General features: G+C 45.5%; 1 protein-coding gene across 1 annotated transcript in view; it reads left to right on the top strand.

Moving 5' to 3' along the window:
- tshr (thyroid stimulating hormone receptor) overlaps window positions 1-22,153 on the top strand; it is a 69,638-nt gene extending 47,485 nt beyond the window's left edge. The window contains exons 8-10 of the mRNA XM_059961471.1: window positions 5,360-5,437; window positions 8,373-8,561; window positions 16,600-22,153. Coding sequence (XP_059817454.1) covers window positions 5,360-5,437; window positions 8,373-8,561; window positions 16,600-17,962 — 1,630 coding nt within the window. The 3' untranslated portion in view covers window positions 17,963-22,153. The remainder of the gene's footprint in view (window positions 1-5,359; window positions 5,438-8,372; window positions 8,562-16,599) is intronic.
- The last annotated feature ends 264 nt before the right edge of the window (window positions 22,154-22,417 follow it).

Raw genomic sequence — 22,417 nt, 5'->3', positions numbered from 1 at the left:
TCCATAATGAAGTGTGTCGACCCGAAATGTCAACTGTCCGTTTCACTCTGCAGATGCTGTCTGACCTGCTGAGTTCCTCCACTGAGTAAGCTTGCAGATTGGTGGTGATGTGGATAATGTAGAAGGTTGTCATAGATTACAACGGGACGTCGACAGGTGACAGGGTTGGGCTGAGACGTGGCAGAAGGAGTAAAACCTGAAAGTGTGAAGCGATTCACTTTAGAAGGTCAAGATTGAAGGCAGAATACATGGTAAATAGCAGGATTGTTAGTAGTGTAGAGGAGCAGAGGGATCTTGGGTCCAGATCCATGACCACTGGACATAAGAGCAGAATTAGGCCATTTGGCCCATTGACTCTGCTCCGCCATTCAATCATGGCTGATCCCTTTCTTCTCCCCTTTCTCACCCCCTGGCCTTCTCCCTGTATCCTTTGATGCCATGTCCAATCAAGAATCGATCAAGCTCTGCCTTAAATACACACAATGTCCTGTCCTCCACAGCTGTCTGTGGTAATAAATTCCACAAATTCACCACCCTCTGGCTAAAGAAATTTCTCTGCATGTCTGTTTTAAATGGTCACTCCTCTATCCTGAGGCTGTGCCCTCTTGTCCTAGACTCCCCCACCATGGGCCACTTGGAAGGTTTCAATGAGATACCCACTCATCCCTCTAAATTCCAGCGAGTACAGATCCAGAGCTATCAAATGTTGCTCGTATGATAATGCTTTCATTCCAGGAATCATCCTTGTGAACCACCTGTGAACCCTCTTCAATGCTGGCACATCTTTTCTTAGATGAGGAGCCCAGAACTGTTCACAATACTCAAGGTGAGGCCTCACCAGTGCCTTATAAAGACTCAGCATCACATCCCTGCCCTTGTATTCTAGACCTCTTGAAATGAATGCTAACATGGCATTTACTTTCCTCACCACTGACTCTACCTACAAGTTAACCTTTAGGGTGTTCTGCACAAGGACTCCCAAATCCTTTTGCATCTCAGAATTTTGGATTTCCTCCCCATTTTGAAAATAATCTGTGCATTTATTTTACAAAAGTGAATGACCATGCATTTTCCAACATTGTATTTCATTTGCCACTTTCTTGCCCATTCTTCTCCTTCTGCATCCTACCTGTTTCCTCAACACTACCTGCTCCTCCATCAATCTTTGTATCATCTGTAAACTTGGCAACGAAGCCATCTATTCCATCATCTAAATCATTTATATACAACGTAAAAAGAAACAGTCCCAACATCGACCTTTGCGGAACACCACTAGCCACTGGCGGCCAACCAGTAAAAGATCCTTTTATTCCCACTCGCTACCTCCAATCAGCCAATGCTCTAACCATGCCAGTAACTTTCCTATAATACCATGGGCACTTAACTTGGTAAACAGCCTCATGTGTGGCATCTTGTCAAAGGCCTTCTGAAAGTCCTAATATACAACATGCACTGAATCCCCATTATCTGTTCTACTTGTAACCTCCTCAAAGAATTCCAACAAGTACTTCAGGCAGGATTTTCCCTGAAGGAAACCACACTGACTTTGTACCATCTTTTCCTGTGTTACTAAGTACTCCATCACCTCATCCTTAACAATTGACTGTAACATCTTCCCAGCCACTGAGGTTAGGTCAAATGGTCTATAATTTCCTTTCCGCTGCCTTCCTCCTTTCTTAAAGAGTGGAGTAACATTCACAATTTTCCAGTCTGGCACCATGTCAGAGTCCAATGATCAACTAATACTTCCACAATCTCTATTAAAAACTCTTTCAGAACTGGAGGGTGCAGTTCATCTGGCCTGGGTGATTTACGCACCCTTAGGTCTTTCAGATTTTTGAGCAGCTTCTCCCTTATGATAGTAACTGCACTCACTTCTCTTCCCTCACACCCTTCAACATCTGGCACACTGCTAGTGTCTTCCACAGTGAAGGCTGATGCAAAATACTGATTTATTTAATCTGCCATCTTGTCCCCATTGTTATTTCACCAGCCTCATTTTCTAGCAGTCCTATATCCACTCTCATCTCTTTTATTTTTTACATACTTCAAAAAACTTTTTACTATCCACTTTGATATTGTTTGCTGGCTTGCTTTCATATTTCAATTTTTCATTCCTAATGACTCTTTTAGTTGGTGTCAGTATGTTTTTAAAAGCTTCCCAATCCTCTATCTTCCTATTAATTTTTGCTTTGTTATATGCTTTGTCTTTTGCTTTTACATTTGCTTTGACTTCCCTTGTCAGCCACTATTTGTACTATTGAGTACTTATTCAATTTTGGAATACATCTATCCTGCACCTTCCTCATTTCTTCCCAGAAACTCACGCCATTGATGCTCTGCTGTCATCGCTGCCAGCATCTCCTTCCAATTTACTTAGGCCAACTCCTCTCTCATACCACTGTAATTTCCTTGACTCCACTGAAATACTGCTATGTCTTACTTTACTTTCTCACTATCAAATTTCAAGTTGAACTCAAATCATATTGTCATCACTGTTTCCTAAAGGTTCTTTTACCTTAAGCTCCCTAATCACCTCCAGTTCATTACTTAACACCCAATCCAGTATAGCTGATCTCCTAGTGGGCTCAACGACAAACTGCTCTAAAAAGCCATCTCATAGGCATTCAACAAATTCACTCTTGTGAGATTCGTTACCAACCTGAATTTCCCAATCAACATGCATGTAGAAAGTTCCCATGGCCATCATAACATTGCCCTTTTGACACATCTTTTCTATTTCCTGTTGTAATCTGTGATCCACCTCTCAGCTTCTGTTGGGAGGCCTGTATATAACTGCCATCAGGGTCCTTTTCCCCTTGCAGTTTCTTAACTCAGTCCACAAGGGTTCAACATCTTCCAGTTTTATGTCACACCTTTCTACTGATTTGATGCCATTTTTTACAAGCAGAGCCACTCCACCACCTCTGCCTACCTTCCTGTCCCTTCAGTACAACATGTAACCTTGGACGTTCAGCTCCCGAGCACAACCATCCTTCAGCCACGATTCAGTGATGGCCACAGCATCATACCTGACAATTTGTAATAGTGCAACAAGATCGTCCACTTTATTTCTTAAACTTTGTGCATTGAGATAAAACACTTTGAGTACTGTATTTGTTACCCTTTTTGATTTTGCACTGCTAATACTCACCCTGCTGGCTGCAATTTTGTCTCCTCATCTGCCTGCGCTTCCAGACTGACTGCATGCTACCTTTGCATTTTTACAACCTGGCCTGTCCTAATTCCCTCCACTCTGGTTCTCACCTCCTGCCAAATTAGTTTAAACACTCCCCAACAGCTCTAACGAACCTGCCCACAAGAATATTGGTACCCCTCGGATTCAGGTACAACCCATTACTTCTGTACAGGTCATACCTCCCCCAGAAGAGATCCCAATGATAGAAATATAGAAAACCTACAGCACAGTACACGCCCTTCTCCCACAGAGGAGATTTATCAGGCTGTTGCCTAGATTAGAGAGCATGTCTAGAGTGGATATTGGACCACTGGAAAACAATGCTGGAGAGGTAATAATAGAGGACAAGGAAATCGCAGATGAACAAGTAAGTATTTTACATCAGTCTTCCCTGTGGAAGACACCAGCAGTATGGTGGAAGTTCCAGGTGTCATAGGTCATGAAGTATGTGAAGTTGCCATAGCTTTGGAAACTGAAAGGCCTGCAGGTAGGTAAGTTACCTGGTCCAGATTGTGTACGCCCTAGGGTTCTGGAAGATGTGACTGCAGAGATTGCGGAGGCATTAATAATGATCTTTCAAGAATCTTTAAATTCTGGAAGACAGGAAAGTTGCAAATGTCACTTCACTCCTCAAGAAGGGAGAGAGGCAGAAAAAAGGAAATTATAGGCCAGATAGTCTGACCTCAGTGGTTGGGAGGATATTGTTGATTGTTAAGGATGTGGTTTTGGGGATACTTGTAAGCACATGATAAAATAGACCATAGTAACATGGTTTTCTCAAGAGAAAATTTTGCCTGACAAACCCGTAGGAGTTCTTAGAAGAAGTAAAAAGCAGGATAGACAAAGGATGATGATGTGTACTTGTATTTGTAGAAGATTTGCACCTTGGTAGAAGAAATGAAAAGGATGACTATTTTCTAAATGGAGAGTAAAGACAAAAAACTGAGATGCAAAGGGACTTGGGAGTCCTTGTGCAGGATTCCTTTAAGGTTCATTTACAGGTTGAGTCTGTGTTGAGGAAGGCAAATGCAATGTTAGCATTCAATTCAAGAGAACTAGAATAGAAAAGCAAGAATGTAATGTTGAGCCTTTATAAAGCACTGGTGAGGCCTCACTTGGAGTACTGTGAGCAGGTTTGAGCCCCTCATCTTAGAAAGGATTTGCTGAAACTGTTCAAAAGAGATTCACAAAAATGATTCCTGGCTTTAATGGCTTGTCATATGAAGAGCATTTGATAGTTCTAGGCCTGGGATTCAGCAGAACGAGGGATGACCTAATTGAAACCTATCGAATGGTTAAAGATCTTGATCAAGTAGATGTGGAGAGGTTGTTTCCTATTGTGCGTTGTCTAAGACGTGAGGGCACAGCCTCAGAATCAAGAGACTTCTTTTAGAAGGGAGATGAGGAGAGATTTCTTTAGCCAGAGACTGGTGAATCTGTGGAATTCTTTGCCACAGGCAACTGTAGATTCTTAATTGGTCAGGGCATGAAGGGATACTGGGGGAAGGCAGGAGACAGGCTAAGAGGAAAATTGGATCAGCCCGTGATGAAATGGCGGAGCAGACTTGATGGACCAAGTGGCTAATTCTGCTCCTATATCTTATGGTCTTAAGATAAGACCCTTAGAGTGAGTAGTCAGCCAAAGATTTTTTTCCCCCAGGGTGGGTTCCCCAGGCTAACACAAGGGGGACATAATTTTAAGATGTTTGGAAGGAAAGTATAGGCGGGATGTCAGAGATATTTTTTACACAGAGAGTGGAGAACCCTCCTGCCACAGATGGTGGTAGATGCAGAGACTCTTAGGCACGTGGATGATAGAAAAATGAAGAGCTATGTGAGAGGGTAGATTGATCTTGGAGTTGGTTAAAAGGTCAGCACAACACCATGGGTCAAAAGGTCTTCACTGTACTGTAGTGTGCTTTGTTACTTTCTCTAGTTTGTTGCTCCAGATTCCAGCAAATGCAGTCAGTCTCTTGGGTCTCCTTATTTTGGTGACCCATCTCCAAACAGCAGGTGTCAGGACCTGATGAACAGCCCTGATCAAGGGATAATACTCTTGCAATCATTTACGCCAAGTAAAACATCTTGGGGGTCTAGATGTTTACACCTCTGGTTGTGAAGTGTCAGAATTAAGATCTGCTTGAACCTTATCTTTTACAGATACCTGCACAAGAATAAGCTCTTATCATCTTTCAGTGAGGATGTCTTTGCAGGGGTCTTGAGTGGACCCACTCTGCTGTAAGTAGCTGGCATTTACTGTGTGGATGGGGATTTTGGTGTAAGATTTCCACATTTTGGGGCCGATGCCTACTAGACATATAGAGAATGGAATAGGGACACTCAAGTGTTTGGATCTTTGACAATAGATTTATTATTGTCACATTCACTGAGATTCGGGGAAAAACCTTGTTTTGCTTACCATCCAGATTTAGATTCAGATTATTTACCACATGTACATCGAAACATACAGTGAAGTAAGTCATTTGTGTTAACAGCTAGCACATGTAAGGCTATGCTGGGGGCAGCCCACTACTGTCACCACATATTCAGGTGTCAACATAGCATGCCCACTGTGCTCAGCAGAACACGACAGCAAAACAAGCCCCTTTCCTTCCTCCCACCCGTTCACACACCATGACACTCCTCCAATCCCAGGGCAGGCCTCCCGTCTCCTGGCTTTGGCCATCAGTTGTCGAGTTCCAGACTGACCATTGGACTTTGATCTTCGGTATTGACTCCAGGACTAGCGAATGATAGGACAGCGAACTCCGGGCTTGCCTCCTGACCAGCTCTTGTGTCTCCTGCTCATGTGGTGTACGATCCAGAGAACCGCCAACTTGTGTCAGCCTGACGTTCACTGATCCTTCATCACCCATCCATGTCGCTGGTCTGCAAGTGCAGAGCTGAGGCCTAGATCTCTAGCTCCTCCATGTCCCTGTTCCTAAACTTAATCTGACCTCTAACACCCCCACATCACTGTCCCTACATCCTAACCTGACCCCTAACTCCCTTCTCTATCCCCAGAACCATCCCTATGAACTTTAAAAAAAAACAAGTCTGAGTCATGATCTCTGTGGAAACTACAGTACAGCGCCATCTTGACTGGATTGATCATGCTATACATCAGTACTCAGAGGTAGTACAACAGGAAAATTAATAACAGAATGCAGATTAAAGTGTTACAGAGAAAGTGTAGTGCAGGCAGACAATAAGGAGCAAGTGGGAGGAGTCCTAGATTATTCTGGCTGATTTCCTGTGGCAGTAGACAGTCAGTGGCAGGGAGGGTGGTTTTTGTGATAAGTCTGGGTTGTGTTCATAACTCATAATTTCTTAAGATCTCGGGCAGAGCAGCTGCCATACCAAGCTATGGTGCATCCGTACATGTTGCTTTCTGGGGTGTATCTGTAAGATCCTCAGGTTCACGTCAAATTTCTGTACCTTTCTGAGGAAATAGTGTGATTTCTTGGCCATAGCACGCACGTAGCAAGACTAAGACAAGCTATCGGTGATGTTTACACCGAGGAATCTGAAGTTCCAAACCATCTCCACCTCATTGTTGTGTACAATGTCCTGGGTATGTTACTCAAAATGGCCTCTTTGGTTTGTTACAAGTAGGAATGTTTCTTTGTCGGATAAGTGTTTCTCTCACCGAATGGCTGATATGGTAATTGTATTCATTTGTTAATCAATGGGGAATGTCATTGTGTCTTGTGATGCTGGGAACTTGGGGGAGGGGTTTTCGCGGGTTTTTTGAGAGAGGCCGAGGAAGACACTGAAGAAGGTGGACGTGTGCTGGACTGCTCGTAAGACCACCGGGGTGGTCCCAGGTGCGACGGCCGGATGGGTCGATTGGTTCGTTGATTGAGCTCCAACGAGTGCACTAAACAGACTGAACTTTGATAAGTGGCGCCTTTTGTTTTTTTCCTTGTGTATATATATTGTATTGCTTACTACTCTTTTTAATTTTAGTAAACTCTTTAAAGTGTATTTCATAACGGTATTTGTTGTGTATTTGATACTGTTGGCGGGCTCGAGGCGTAAACTCGATTCTCACAGCACCTGCGTGTACGGGAGGTGGGTTGGAGAGTGGCTGGATCCCCTTTTACCCCTAGACATATACCAGCCTGTTGGGTAAGGGTTACAGTTGATACAGAAGTGTGTGTGTTTAGCCCCAGTTCCTAATGTCAATGATCAGCTCTTTTGTTGATATTGAGTGGAAGGTTGTTTTCTGGACATTATGTTCTCTGTCTCCTTCCTGTACTCTGACTCCTGATTTGGTTTTATCAATCCAAGTCACTCTGGTGTGATAAAAGGGCTGAGGGAGTTCATGGTGGACTACAAATTGATGTTAGTAACACAGAACTCTCCCTGGCATGGTAGCGTAATGGTTAGCACAACACTATACAGTGCCAACAGTGGGGGGGGGGGGGGGTGGTATTCAACTCCCACCGCTGTCTGTAAGGAACTTGGACAATCTCTCAATGACCTCTGGGTTTCCTCTGGGTGCTCGGTTTCCTCCCACATCCTAAAGATGTATGGCTACTCGGTTCATTGGTTACATGGTTGTGCCTATTGGGCTGTCTCTTAAAAAAAACAGAGCTGGTTTATATTTGTCATGTGTAGCAAGATACAGAGAAAATCTTGTTTGCAAACTGTTCATACAGACCAGATGATTACACAGTGTATTGAGTGCATAGTGCATTGCACATTACCTAGTCAGTCTGTGTATGTAGTTACTAGTACATGGTGTTTTCTAGGATTGCATTTCTATTTATTGTGTCATCTTTTTGGTTTTTGCATTGTGATTTTTATGCTTATTGTATTTTACTGCGCTGCATCGGATCCGGACTAACAATTATTTCCATCTCCTTTACACTCGTATGCGGTAAAATGACAGTAAACAATCTTGAATTATGAGGTGGTACAAGGTAAAACAATAACAGAACGCAGAATGAAGTGTTGCTGTTACAGATAAAGTGCAGTCAGGTGGACAATCAGACGCAAAGCCATGTTGAGGGAGACAAGGTCACGAGTCCATTTTGTCATACTCGGGAACCATTCCATAGTCGTATAAAAGCTGTCCTTGGGGTACATGCTTTCAGGCTTCTCCGTCTGATGGGAGACTTTTTTTTCTCTCACTGTTCCTCCCCCCCCCCCCACCCCCCCACTGCAGGGATGTGTCCCAGACCAGTGTGCACTCTCTCCCTTCCAAAGGGCTGGAGCCACTGAAAGAACTGATGGCCAAGAACACGTGGACCCTGAAGAAGCTACCTCCTCTGAAGACGTTCCTACACCTGACGAGAGCTGACCTCACGTACCCAAGCCACTGCTGTGCCTTTAAGAACTGGAAGAAAAACAAGGGGTGAGTGTGAACTCCTGGGAAAGGCCAGGCCAGGGAGAGTGATGAGATGATGGACACCAAAATTTACCAGTGATTTTCAGAATCAGAATCAGCTTTATCATTATTTTGAGCACCTGAGCAATGATTGAGTTGTGTAGAGGGAGAGAGAGTTTTAAAAAAGTGAGTGGGATGGTTGGCACAATTTGCATGTCATAGACCTGAGGAATGACCAGAATGCATAGAGTGAGCGAGAGAGTTTAAAAGTAGTGAGGGGGAGGGCAGTCAGCACATTTTGCATGCCACAGTTCCTGAGGAGACATTAGGCACTTGGCAAGGTCCAGTAAAAAGAAATTAGACTTAAACGGAGAGGTCATTGTGTGAGTAGGGCAGCGTTAGAGTGCTTTGGCTCATTGAGGCTTCAGTGAGAAGAGGCATAGGCCGTAGGTAGATTTTTTTTTGTTATTTATTTTTTCTTATCGCACATTTAGAGCAGTTGGGATGCCAGGACAGTGGTATGTTGCCCCTGAGGGATTTGAGAAGGGAAGGAGACCTCCATTGTCCCTGTAAGAAGTGCATCTAACGAACCGCATTAAAAAGTTGGAACTGGAGCTAGATGAACTCTGGATCGTCTGGGAGGCTGAGGGATTGATAAAGAGGACAGGTAAAAGGAATAGGCTGCCAGTGCTGAGATTGTTCCCTTCTACAACAGGTTTGGATACTGTGTGGGGGGGGGGGGGGGGGGCAACTTGGTAGATGAAAGCCATAGCGTTCAGATCTCTGGCACTGAGTCTGGCTGTTCAGTTCAGAAGGAAAGGGGGAGAAGAGACAAACTGTAGTGACAGGGGATTCATTGGTTAGACGAGGAACAGAAAGGAGGTTCTGTGAACGAGAACAAGATTACTGAATGGCACATTGCCTCCAGGTGCCAGAGTCAGAAATTTCTCAGATCAAGTCCACCACAGTCTTAAGTGGGAAGGTGAATAGTCAGAGGTCATGGTCCATGTCAATAGCAAAGATGTGGGTGGGAGGGCGAGGAGACACCGGAAAGTGAGTTCAGGAATTCGGTGGCTAAGGAGTTGGTGCAGGAGGGAGGGCTTCAGGTTTTTGGATCATCGGGCTCTCATCCAGGGAAGGTGGGCCTTGCATAGCATTTACATCTGGAGGGGGACCAATATCCTAGCGGGGAGGTTTGCTGGTGCTGCAAGGGGGGTGTTGGGTTTAAACTAGAGTTGCATGGGTACAGGGTGATGGGAACCAGAGTGCCAGAATAGATAGTGGAGTGGTTGTGGAGAAAGCTGTTGTCAAGCCTACATTGTCATAAGGTGGGCGTTGGGAACGGACCCAAATGCAAGACACAGACACTGAAGTACCAGGGAGAGGACTAGGTGTGTCAAGAAAGCAAGGGAAGTGGGGAAGAAACAACACTGGGCAAGACACAGCCCTTGGACAAAACTAGGAGACAGGGCATGGGCTAGTACTAGAGAAGGAAAGTGGGACCTGGACAAGGACTCCAAACCAGAGACTGGACAGGGACCCGGAACCTGGGTCTTGACTCAGGCTTGGACTCCAGATCCAGGTGAGGACTGGACGTGGCAAGGCAACAGGACTGGACACAGGGACAGGACGTGGGACTCCAGGGCTGGAAGAGGACATGAAGCTCAGACTTGGTCTTGATCGAGGGAGAGCAGGAACGCAGAGCCTACGTCGAGGGAGAGCAAAGCAGAAGTGGGGAGAGGTGTAGCTGGACACAGACACTAGCCCTGGACGAGACCAGGACTCGGGGCCTAGGCTACAACTTGGACTTGGACGCAGACTGGAACCTCCTCAGAGCCTTGGACTAGAGCATAGGAACACAGAACACAGAGTCAGGACCCCTCCTTGGGGACAGAACTTAGGGCCGGGACTCATACAGGGACACAAAGAGACAGTTCCAAGCTCAACGATAGATAGTTCCTTCTGTTGGTGTGGCAAGGCTCTGGTCTCACTCTGGCGGCTGAACTTGACAGCGATACAGGCGAGGATATAGACATGGATAGCTGGCGGGGCTACAGGCATGGGTTGCCGGTGGGGCTACAGGCCAGGCTTCAGAGGGAAAGAAGGGAACAGTCCAGCCTCAGGGTAACAGCAAAGATAGCCTGACTTACCCAATGGAGGCAAGGACAGGAAGGGACGGATCCTGCCGTAGGGTAACAGCAAGGACAGCCTGACTTACCCCACGGAGGCAAGGACAGGATACTGACAAGACAAACCAGCAACCACACTCGAACCCAGGGCCACTTATATTCCTGCCCCAATATGAGTATCAGGTGCCTGTGATTAAGCCCAACAGAAACAACGGACAGCCAAAAGACCCGGAGTCCACGGACCGGACCATGAACCGGAACGCAGATTTTACATAATGACATACATAATGTGGCTGGCAATCAAAAGGTTGAGCATGGAAGGACTAATGTTCTGAGCTGTGTATATTTCAATGCAAGGAGTATTGTAGGAATGTCAGACGAGCTTAGAGCATGGATCAGCACATGGAATTATGACATTATAGCCTTTAGTGAGTCTTGTTGCAGGAGGGGCGAGATGACAACTCCACGGTTCCGTTGTTTTAGATGTGATAGAACAGGGGGGATTAAAGGGGGAATTATTGGCATTACTAGTCAGGGTGAATATCACAGACAGACTGAAGAATTCATCTAGTGAGGCTTTATAAGTCGAACTGAGGAATAAGAAAGGTGTAACCACATTAATGGGGCTATATTATATAGCACCCAGCAGTCCATGGGATTTAGAGGAGCACATTTGTAGAGAGATCGCAGATTGTTGCAAGAAACATAAGGCCGCGATAGTAAGTGATTTTAACTTTCCACGTATTGACTGGGATTCCCATGCTGTGAAAGAACTGGATGGGAAAGAGTTTGTCAAATGGCTTCAGGAAGGTTTCTTTAATCAGTGCATAGAAGTCTCAACTAGAGAGAGTACGATACTTGATCTTCTATTAGGGAATGAGACAAGGGCACGTGACAGAAGTTTGTGTAAAGGAACACTTTGCATCAAGTGATCATAATGCCATTAATTTCAAGGTAATTATACAAAAGGATAGGTCTGGTCCTTGAATTGAGATTCTAAGTTGGAGAATGGCCCATTTTGATGGTATCAGAAAGGATCTAGCAAGTGTGGGTAGGAACAGGTTATTTTCAGTCAAAGTTGTACTTGGTAAGTGTAAGGTCTTCAAAAGTGAAATTTTGAGAGTACAGAGTTTTATGTTTCTATCAGAATAAAAGGCAAGGATGACTTGTTTTTTGAGTCCCTGGCTAAGAATAAAAAGGAGGTGCATAGCAGGTATAGGCAGGCAGGAACAAATGAGGTACTTGAGGAGTATAAAAAATGCAAGAGAACACAAAAGAAGGAAATCAGGAGAGCTAAAAGAAGAGCTCCAGCAGAGAAGGAGAATCCTAACGACTTCTACATATATTTTAAGAGCAAAAAGATAGCAAGGGACAAAATTGGTCCTCTGGAAGATCAGAGTGGTAATCTATGCACGGAGCTGAAAGAGATGGGGAAGATCTTAAGTGGATTTTTTGCATCTGTTTTTACTCAGGAGATGGACTTGCAGGTGAAAGGCATGAGGCAATGCAGCAGTGAGGACATGGACCCTGTACAGATTACAGAGCAGGAGGTGTTTGCTGTCTTAAGGCAGATTACAGTGGATAAATCCCCAGGGCATGACATGGTGTTCCCTCAGATCCTGTGAGGCAACTGGAGAAATTGCAGTGGCCCTAGCAGAGATATTTAAAGCATCCTTAGCCATGTGTGAGGTGCTGGAGGATTGGAGGATAGCTAATGTTGTTCTGTTGTTTAAAAAAGGTTCTAAGAATAAGAGGTGGATACGATAGGATCTTTGAAGAGACTTTTGGACAGGTACATGGAGCTTAGAGAAATAGGGGGCTATGGGTAAGCCTAGTAATTTCTAGGGTAGGGACACGTTGGGCACAACTTTATGGGCCAAAGGGCCTGTATTGCGCTGTAGGTTTTCTATGTTAAGGGCGAAAGGTGAAATGTTTAAAGGCAACTTGCATTTACTCTGTCTATACCCCTCATAATTTTGTAAACCTCTATCAAATCACCCCTCATTCTTCTATGCTCCAAGGAATAAAGTCCTAACCTGGTCAGTCTTTCCCTGTAACTCAACTCCTGAAGACCCGGCGACATCCTAGTAAATCTTCTCTGCACTCTTTCAGTCTTACTGATATCCTTCGTATAGTTAGGTGACCAGAACTATACACAATACTCCAAATTTGGCCTCACCAGTGTCTTATACAACCTCACCATAACATCCCAATTCCTATACTCAATACTTTGATTTATGAACGCTGGGATGCCAAATGCTTTCTTTACAACTCTGTCTACTTGTGACGCCACTTTCAGGGAATCTGAACTCCCAGATCCCTTTGTTCCTCCACACTTCTCAGCACTCTACCATTTATTGTGTACGTCCTACCTTGATTTGTCCTTCCAAAATGCAACACCTCACACTTGTCTGCATTAAATTCCATCTGCCATTTTCTGGCCCATTTTTCAGTGGACAATAGACAATAGGTCCAGGAGTAGGCCATTTGGCCCTTTGAGCCAGCACCGCCATTCAATGTGATCATGGCTGATCATCCACAATCAGTGCCCCGTTCCTGCCTCCTCCCCATATCATTGACTCTGCTATCTGTAAGAGCTCTATCTAACTCTCCCTTGAATGCATCCAGAGAATTGGCCTCCACTGCCTTCTGAGGCAGAGCATTCCATAGATCCACATCTCTCTGGGTGAAAAAGTTTTTCCTGAACTCCATTCTAAATGGCCTACCCCTTATTCTTAAACTGTGGCCTCCGTTCTGGACTCCCCCAACATCGGGAACATGTTTCCTGCCTCTAGCATGTCCAATCCCTTAATCTTATATGTTTCATTCAGATCCCCTCTCATCCTTCTAAGTTGGTCTAAGTTTTCAGTTGGTCCAGATCCCTCTGCAAGCTTTGAAAACCTTCCTCACTGTCCACAACGCCTCTAACCTTAGTGTCATCAGCAAACTTGCTGATCCAATTTACCACATTATCACCTTGATTATTGATACAGACAGCAAACAACAATGGTCCCAGCACAGATCCCTGAGGCACACCACTAGTCACAGGCCTCCAGTTTGAGAAGCAATCATCCACTACCACTCTTTGTCTTCTCCCACACAGCCAACTTCGAATCCAGTTTACAACTTCTCCATGGGTACCTAGTGTCTGAACCTTCTGAACTAACCTTCCATGTAGGACTTTGTCAAAGGCCTTACCAAAGTCCAAACTGGCCAAGGTCCTTCATTGGGACTGGAAAGGAAGGGGGCAGAAGCCAGAATAAGAAGGTGGTGGGAGGGAAAGGAGTACAAGCTGACAAGTGATAGGTGAGACCAGGTGAGGGGGAAGGTGGGTTGGTGGGGGAAGTGGGATGAAGTAAGAAGCTGGAAAGTGACAGGTGGAAGAGATATAGGGAATCCTGTCCCCAGTCCCAGGTCTCAACGTTGTGCCCTGTCCCCTCACCCTCAACCCCGCCTTTACTCTACCATTCCCTTATCAACACTTCCTCAGTCACCAGCACCCTCCATAATGGTGGAAAGTCACCGAGGATGTTGTTTCTCAATTCCTGCAAGAGGGAGAGTGACCAAGGATGGAAGAAGTTCAAGACTTGCTGCGGGCCACGTCAGCCATACCGGCTAACACTCGAGTTTCCATGCCAACGGAAGCAACCACTGAGAATCAGAATCAGGTTTATTATCACCAGCATGTGACGTGAAATTTGTTAACTTAGCAGCAGCAGTTCAATGCAATACATAATCTTAGTAGAGAGGAAAAAGTAATAATAAATAAAATAAAACATAATAATAAATAAACAAGTAAATCAATTATGTATAATGAATAGATTTTTTTAATGTGCAAAATCAGAAATACTGAATATTTAAAAAAGTGAGATAGTGTTCAAAGCTTCAATGTCCATTCAGGAATCGGATGGCAGAGGGGAAGAAGCTGTTCCTGAATCACTGAGTGTGATCCTTCAGACTTCTGTACCACCTTCCTGATGGTAACAGTGTGAAAAAGGCATGCCCAGGGTGCTGGAGATCCTTAATAATGGACACTACCTTTCTGAGACACCGCTCCTTGAAGATGTCCTGGGTACTTTGTAGGCTAGTACCCAAGATGGAGCTGACTAGATTTACAACCTTCTGCAGCTTCTTTCGGTCCTGTGCTGTAGCCCCTCCATACCAGACAGTGAAGCAGCCTGTCAGAATGCTCTCCACAGTGAGGGGGTGACGTGGTACTGCTGTGAGTAGAGCTGCTGCCTTAGATCTCCAGCGACCCTGGTTGGATCCTGTCCGCAGGTGCTGTGTGGAGTTTGCGTGTTCTCCCTGTGACTGCCTGGGTTTATTCCCGCATCCCAAAAACATGCGGTTGACAGGTTAATTGGTCTCCATTAATTACGCCTTGTGTGTAGCTGAGTGGAAGAATCTGGACAGTGTTGAGAGGAATGTAGGGAGTGAAGATAGAATCAGCGTAGGGTTGGTGAGCATTGGCATGGACTCACTGGGTGGCTTCTGTACTGGATGTCTCCATGAACATAGAACAATACCATACAGTGAGAGCCCTATGGTTCATGATGTCACATTGATCGATATAAACCTACTCCATGATCAATCTAACTCTTCCCTCCTTCGCAGTTCATAACACTCCATTTTTGAGACCCATGTCCCTGTTGTATCAGCCTCTTGTGTCATTCCCTGACTTTTGACGTCGCCCCTAAACTTTCTTTCACTCACCTTTCCTGAACTTTAGGTCTGAATGTTATTTGTGTACTTTTTATTATTTGCACGATTTGTTCTGGTTTTTTGCACATTGCACATTGGCAGTTTGGCAGTCTTTTTTAATGGGTTCTGTTGAGTTTCTTTGTTTCTGTGGCTGCCTGTAAGAAGACAAATTGAACATAGTATATGTATGTTTGATAATAAATGTACTTTGAACTTTGAACTTACTGAATGTCCTTGTTGTTGGCCATTGTCACCCGGGGGAAAAGATGTTACTATCCACTCTATCCATGTTTCCGATAATCTTATACACCTCTATCAAGTCACCAAGTGAATCTCCTTTGCATGCTCTTTAAAGCTTCTGCATCATTCCTATAATGGAGAGACCAGAACTGAGTGCAATACTCCAAATGTGGTTTAAACAGGGTTTTATGGAGCTGCAATATTACCTTGCAGCTCTTGAACTCAGGGCCCCCAATCAATGAAGGCCAACACACCACATGCCTTCTTAACCTTCCTATCAAATTGGGTATTAACTCTAAGGGATTTATGGACATGGACCTCAAGATCCCTCTGTTCCTCCACACTGCTAAGAATCGTACTATTAACCTTCTGCTCTGCCTTCACGGAAATGAAAGAGTTAACATATGAGGAGCGTTTGATGTCTGAAATTGTACTCACTGGAGTTTAGAAGAATGAAGTGGGGGAGAGATCTCATTGAAACCTATCGAATATTGAAGGGCCTCGAGAGAGTGAATATGGGCAGGATGTTTCCAATAGTGGGAGAGACTAGGACCAGAGGGCACAGCCTCAGAATAGAAGGATGTCCCTTTAGAGCAGAGATGAGGATGAATTTAATTAGCCAGAGGGTGCTGTATCTGTGCAATTCCTTGCCACATACAACTGTGGACCCAAGGCATTGGGTATATTTAAAGCAGAGGCTAATAAGTTCTTGATTAGTAAGATCATCGAAGGTTATGGGGAAAAAGCAGGAGAATGGGGTTGAGAGGGATACTAAAGAAGCCAAGGTGGAATGGCAGAACACACTCAATGGGCCAAATAGCTTATTCTGTTCCCATGTATTATGGTCTGCTAGTTTGGTCTTCCAATCTTACAGTTGAAAACCACTTGCCAACAAACTAGTGATGACAAAATGCTTGTCCTGTTTTGATTTCCTTCAGCATGATTTTCTACGGGTTTGATGTTCCAAGACTAACGTACATCTTCCTGGTCCACAGTTTACCCTACAGGCTCCTGGAGTCACTGATGTGCAACCAGACCCTTGGCCATGGTTTCCGAAGGAGGAGGTCCTTCACTTTGTACGAAGGAGCCTTTTACCAGGACTACACAGAGGGTAACACAGACAAACATAGCCCTCAGCAGGGCCTGAAACGCCAAGATTTCCACAGCAATTCCCACTATTACGTGTTCTTCGAGGAACAAGGAGATGGAGATGTTGGCTTTGGTCAGGAGCTGAAGAACCCTCAGGAAGACCACGTGCAAGCTTTTGACAGCCATTATGACTACATGGTGTGTGGAGGGGGTGAGGAGATTGTATGCCAGCCAGAACCAGATGAATTCAATCCCTGCGAAGACATTATGGGTTACAACTCTTTACGGGCTATTGTGTGGTTTGTTAATCCACTGGCTATAGCAGGGAACATCTTTGTTCTCCTCATTCTGCTCACCAGCCGCTACAAGCTGACAGTGCCCAGGTTCCTGATGTGTAACCTAGCCTTCGCGGACTTCTGCATGGGTGTCTACTTGCTCCAGATCGCTTCAGTGGACCTCTACACCAGGGGCGAGTACTACAACTATGCCATCGACTGGCAGACAGGTGCTGGCTGCAACTCAGCCGGTTTCTTCAGCGTCTTCGCCAGCGAGTTCTCTGTCTACACGCTCACCGCCATCACGGTGGAGCGCTGGTACGCCATCAACTTTGCCATGCGCCTGGACCGGAAAGTGCGCCTGCGCCATGCTGCTGCCATTGTGGCCGGGGGCTGGCTGCTCTGCTTGGCGCTGGCCGTCCTCCCCATAGTGGGGGTCAGCAGCTACATCAAGGTCAGCATCTGCCTGCCGATGGACACGGGGACCCTGCTGGCCCAGGGCTACGTGGTCCTGGTGCTCTTACTCAACATTGTTGCCTTTCTGGTCATCTGCGCCTGCTATGTGAAGATCTACCTCAGGGTGAAGAGCCCCCACTACAAAGCCGGAGGCAAGGACGCTAGAATATCCAAGAGGATGGCGGTGCTGATCTTCACCGACTTCACCTGCATGGCCCCCATCTCCTTCTACGCGCTCTCGGCCGTCTTGCACAAGCCCCTGATCACGGTGACCAACTCCAAGATACTGCTGGTTCTCTTCTACCCACTCAACTCCTGCGCCAACCCCTTCCTCTACGCCATCTTCACCAGGGCCTTCCGCAGGGACGTCTTCATCCTGCTGAGCAGGGTGGGCCTCTGCCGACAGCGGGCGCAGCTCTACAGGGGGCAGGCCGTCCCCGGCAGGAAGAGTGGCTCCTCCTGCAGCCTCCGCCGATACCGTGGCAACTGCCAGCAAGCGGCAGCAGCCAGCCGAGGTTGCCGAGAGACGGAACTGTGAGCGTGGAGAGCCAGCTCATCAAACCTGCCTGGTTTGTACTGCCATCGGAAGGTTCAATTGCCCCTACTTAGTGCTGGATCCAAATGGTGCATTGAGATGAGGCATTAACAGCAGCCCGAGGGAAAAGTGGGTCTAATTCAACTTAGATTGAGGAATCCCTGTACTGTTTCTTCACAGATATCCAAAAGTTTATTCACTAACAAAAATACATACAATAATCAGGTGTTTACAAAGCTTTTTGCAATTCCACATTAAACTATGATTATTGTTATCTACAAATCATTCAGCCTCTTCAGGGCCCACCATTCTCAGAGCTCCCCAATGTGTCCAGAGAGACTGTGTGCTCTTCCTCCAAGAAGCCCAGGGCACAGATGTAACCCCGAAAGAGGGACGGGCAGTCAGCTTGGCTGGAGCCCTCAACTACCCACCGCCTGAACCCATGAATGGACAGCTTGGCCAACCCAGGCGCACACAGACCACGAGATTCCTCGAGTGACCCAGCCGTCCCTACTAGGTGACCGCGGACCAGGGGTGTGTGGCTAAAGCACAGGGAGAACTTGAGGAGCAGCCCCTTCAATCGAGGTCCTGTTTCGACAGCCCCACAGCAACCACTGATGCTGTTTAGTCTAGAATTGGACTGTTCGTTCCATAGTAATTGGCTTATAATTGTCACATGCAGCAAGATACAGAGAGAGTTTTCCATTGCATGCCATCCAGACAGATCATCCTAAGCATAAGTACATCACAGTTAGTCCAAAAGGAAAAGCAATAATGAAATAGAGAATATAATGATACAGAGACTGCACAGTGCAGGCAGAGAAGGGCCACAACAAAGAAAACTGAGAGACCAGGGGTTTATCTTTGTTGTACAAGAGGTCCCTTCATAGCATACAGAACATTACAGCACAGTACAGGCCCTTCAACCCACAATGTTGTGCTGAAGTATTCCATCATCAATCTACCCTTTCCCTTCCACGTACTGTGAGGCCTGTATTTTTCTATCATCCACATGCCTACCTAAGAGTTTTCTAAGTGCCCCTAATGTATGTGCCTCTACCACTGCCCCTGGCAGGGTGTTCCACACACTCACTCTCTGGGTAAGAAACCTACCTGTGTCATCGCCCCTATACTTTCCTCCAATCTCCTTAAGGTTATGCACTCCTGTATAAGGCATTTCCACCCTGGGAAAAGTCTGTGTCTGTCCACATGATCTATGCTTTTCATCATCTTATATGCCTGTCATCCAAAGAGAAAAACCATAGCTCGATCAATCTATCCTTTCTATCAGCAGGATAGAAGCTTTCCTTGAACTTGATGGTGCAATTTTTCAATTTTTTTTTAAGATATTCTCGGCACGGTAACAGGACCTTCTGACCCAATAAACCCATGCTGCCCAATTGCAGCCATGTGAATAATTAATCTACTAACCCATATGCCTTTGCGACGTTGGAGGGAAGCAGAGCACCCAGAGGAAACCCCCACAGTCACAAAGAGAACCTATAGACAGAATTGACCATGGGTTGTTAACATTACGCTAACTGTGTGCACCCTGTCTTCTGCCTGATGGGAGAGGGGTGAAAGTAGAACAACTGGGAAGGGGTGTCTTAGGTTACATGGGCTGCTTTCCCGAAGCATCTGGAAGTACGGACGGAGTCCATGGAGGGGAGGCTGTTTTCTGTGGTGTACGGAGCTGTGTCCACAACGTTGCACTTTCCAGTGTGCTTAGACGGAGCAGTTCCCATACCAAGATGTGATACATCTGGATAGGATGTTTCCTATAGTTCCTCTATTGTATATAAATTCCTGCGGGCCAACCAGAATATGTTGAATTTCCTTAGCCTGGAATGGTGTCCACAGCCTGTCCTCCAAGAGCTATCCAGTTAAATTGCGTCACACTCACACGGGAAAAGTCCATGGAGAAATAGCAGCCCCAGGGAGGTTTTTGTGTACAGCTGCCTTACCCTTTCCACCTCATGCCAAGGCATGAGCAACAGTGAGAGGTTTTATTGCTGAGTGACACCAATGAATTTTGCACCATCTCCTGTTTTAAAGAGAGATTAAATAAGATAAAACTTTATTTATCCCGAAGGAAATTATTGAATAAACTGGGTTTGTTTTCCCTGGAACAGAGGAGGCTGAGGGGTTCAGTGATAGAGGTAGAGAGTCATAAAGAACTACAACACAGAAGCATGCCCATCTAGTCCATGCCAACTGTTATTGTGTCGAGTCCCATCAAACCATGCCATGACCATAGTCCTCCATTCCCCTCTCATTCATGTACTTATCCAAACCTCTCTTAAATGTTGCAATTGAATCCACATCCACCACTTCTGCTGGCAGCTCATTCCACACACTGAGTGAAGAAGTTACCTCTCAGCTACTCTTTAAATTTTTCACCTTTCATCTTCAACCTATTACTTCTAGTTCCAGTTTCACCCAACCTCAGTGGGAAAAAGCCTGCTTGCATTTACCCTATCTATACCCCTCATCATTTTGCATACCTCCATCAAATCTCCCTTTATTCTCCAGTGAATAAAACCCTAATCTATTCAACCTTTCCCTATAACTCTGGTCCTCAAGTCCCAGCAACATCCTTGTAATTTTTTCTCTGTACGCTTTCAATCTTATAGGTGTACAGTGGACTAGATAAGGTAGATAATAATCTCTCATGGTGGAGGTGTCTCAGGTAAGAGTGCATAGTTTTAAGGTGAGGAAGGGACGTGAACGAGAATTACTTCACACGGAGGGTTGTTGGAGTCGAGAATGCACTGTCTGCGGTGGTGATGGAGGCAGAGACTCCCACGTTAAAAAGAAATCCAAACAAGCATGTGAATCACCAAGAGCTAGACATTACACATCAAATGCGGGTAAGTGGGATTAATATACGCTCAGTGGCCACTCTATTAGGTACAGGAGTGGAAGCTGGCATGGTCTTCTTCAAGGTTTGGTGTATGTGCGTTCAGAGATGCTCTTCTGCACACCAGTGTTGTAACACATGGTTATTTGAGTTTACTGTCACCTTCCTATCAGCTTGAACAATTCTTGCCGCTCCAGTGACCTCTCATTAACAAGGCGTTTTTGCCCACAGAACTGCTGTTGACTGGATTTTTTTGGGGCTTTTTCTCGCCATTTTTTAAACTGTATTGACTGTTGTGCATGAAATTTCCAGGAGATCAGCATTTTCCAAGATACTGAAACCATCCCGGCTGGCGCCAATAATCATTCCATAGTCAAAATCACTTAGATCACATTTCTTCCCCATTCTGATGTTTGATCGGAACAGCAACTGAACTTCTTGGCCATGTCTGCATGCTTTAATGTAATGGGTTGCTGCCACATGATTGGCTGATTAGATGAGCAGGTGCCCCTAATAAAATGGCCATAAAGTATAGGAGGATGCAGTGAACAGTAGAGATATGGTGGGCCAAAGGGCCTGATTCTCTGCCTTAGGAACAGAAGGATCCCTATACCACCATACCACTACTTTAAGCATCCATGGGTAAAACTGGCAGTGGCCACTCAGAGCAGACAGTTGGCATCAGTTTCAACGGTGCCAACTTCTTCAGTTCTTTAGATTAAAGATCAGCTTTATTTGCCACATGTACATCAAAACATACAGTGAAATGCATCATTTGTGTCAAATCAAATCAGCGAGAATCATGCTGGGCAGCCCGCAAGTGTCAATAGACAATAGGTGCAGAAGTAGACCATTTGGCCCCTCGAGCCTGCACTACCATTTTGAGATCATGGCTGATCAATTACTATCAATACCTGGTTCCTGCCTTGTCCCCATATCCCTTGATTCCCTTATCCATAAGATACCTATCTAGCTCCTTGAAAGCATCCAGAGAATTGGCCTCCACTACCTTCCGAGGCAGTGCATTCCAGATCCCCACAACTCTCTGGGAGAAGAAGTTTTTCCTTAACTCTGTCCTAAATGACCTACCCCTTATTCTCTTATTCTCAAACCATGTCCTCTGGTACTGGACTTTCCCAGCATCTGGAACATATTTCCTGCCTCTATCTTGTCCAATCCCTTAATAATCTTATATGTTTCAATCAGATCCCCTCTCAATCTCCTTAATTCCAGCGTGTACAAGCCCAGTCTCTCTAACCTCTCTGCGTAAGACAGTCCAGACATCCCAGGAATTAACCTCGTGAATCTACGCTGCACTTCCTCTACAGCCAGGATGTCCTTCCTTAACCCTGGAGACCAAAACTGTACACAATACTCCAGGTGTGGTCTCACCAGGGCCCTGTACAACTGCAAGAGGATTTCCTTGCTCTTGTACTTAATTCCCTTTGTAATAAAGGCCAACATTCCATTAGCCTTCTTCCCTGCCTGCTGCACTTGCTCATTCACCTTCAGTGACTGATGAACAAGGACTCCATGATCTCTTTGTATTTCTCCCTTACCCAACTCTAGACAGTTCAGATAATAATCTGCCTTCCTGT

This window comes from Hypanus sabinus, chromosome 2 (genome assembly GCF_030144855.1).
Source record: "Hypanus sabinus isolate sHypSab1 chromosome 2, sHypSab1.hap1, whole genome shotgun sequence".
Classification (NCBI taxonomy): Eukaryota; Metazoa; Chordata; class Chondrichthyes; order Myliobatiformes; family Dasyatidae; genus Hypanus; species Hypanus sabinus.
The sequence above is the reverse complement of the archived record's forward strand: the minus strand, read 5'-3'. Positions and strand labels throughout refer to the sequence as shown.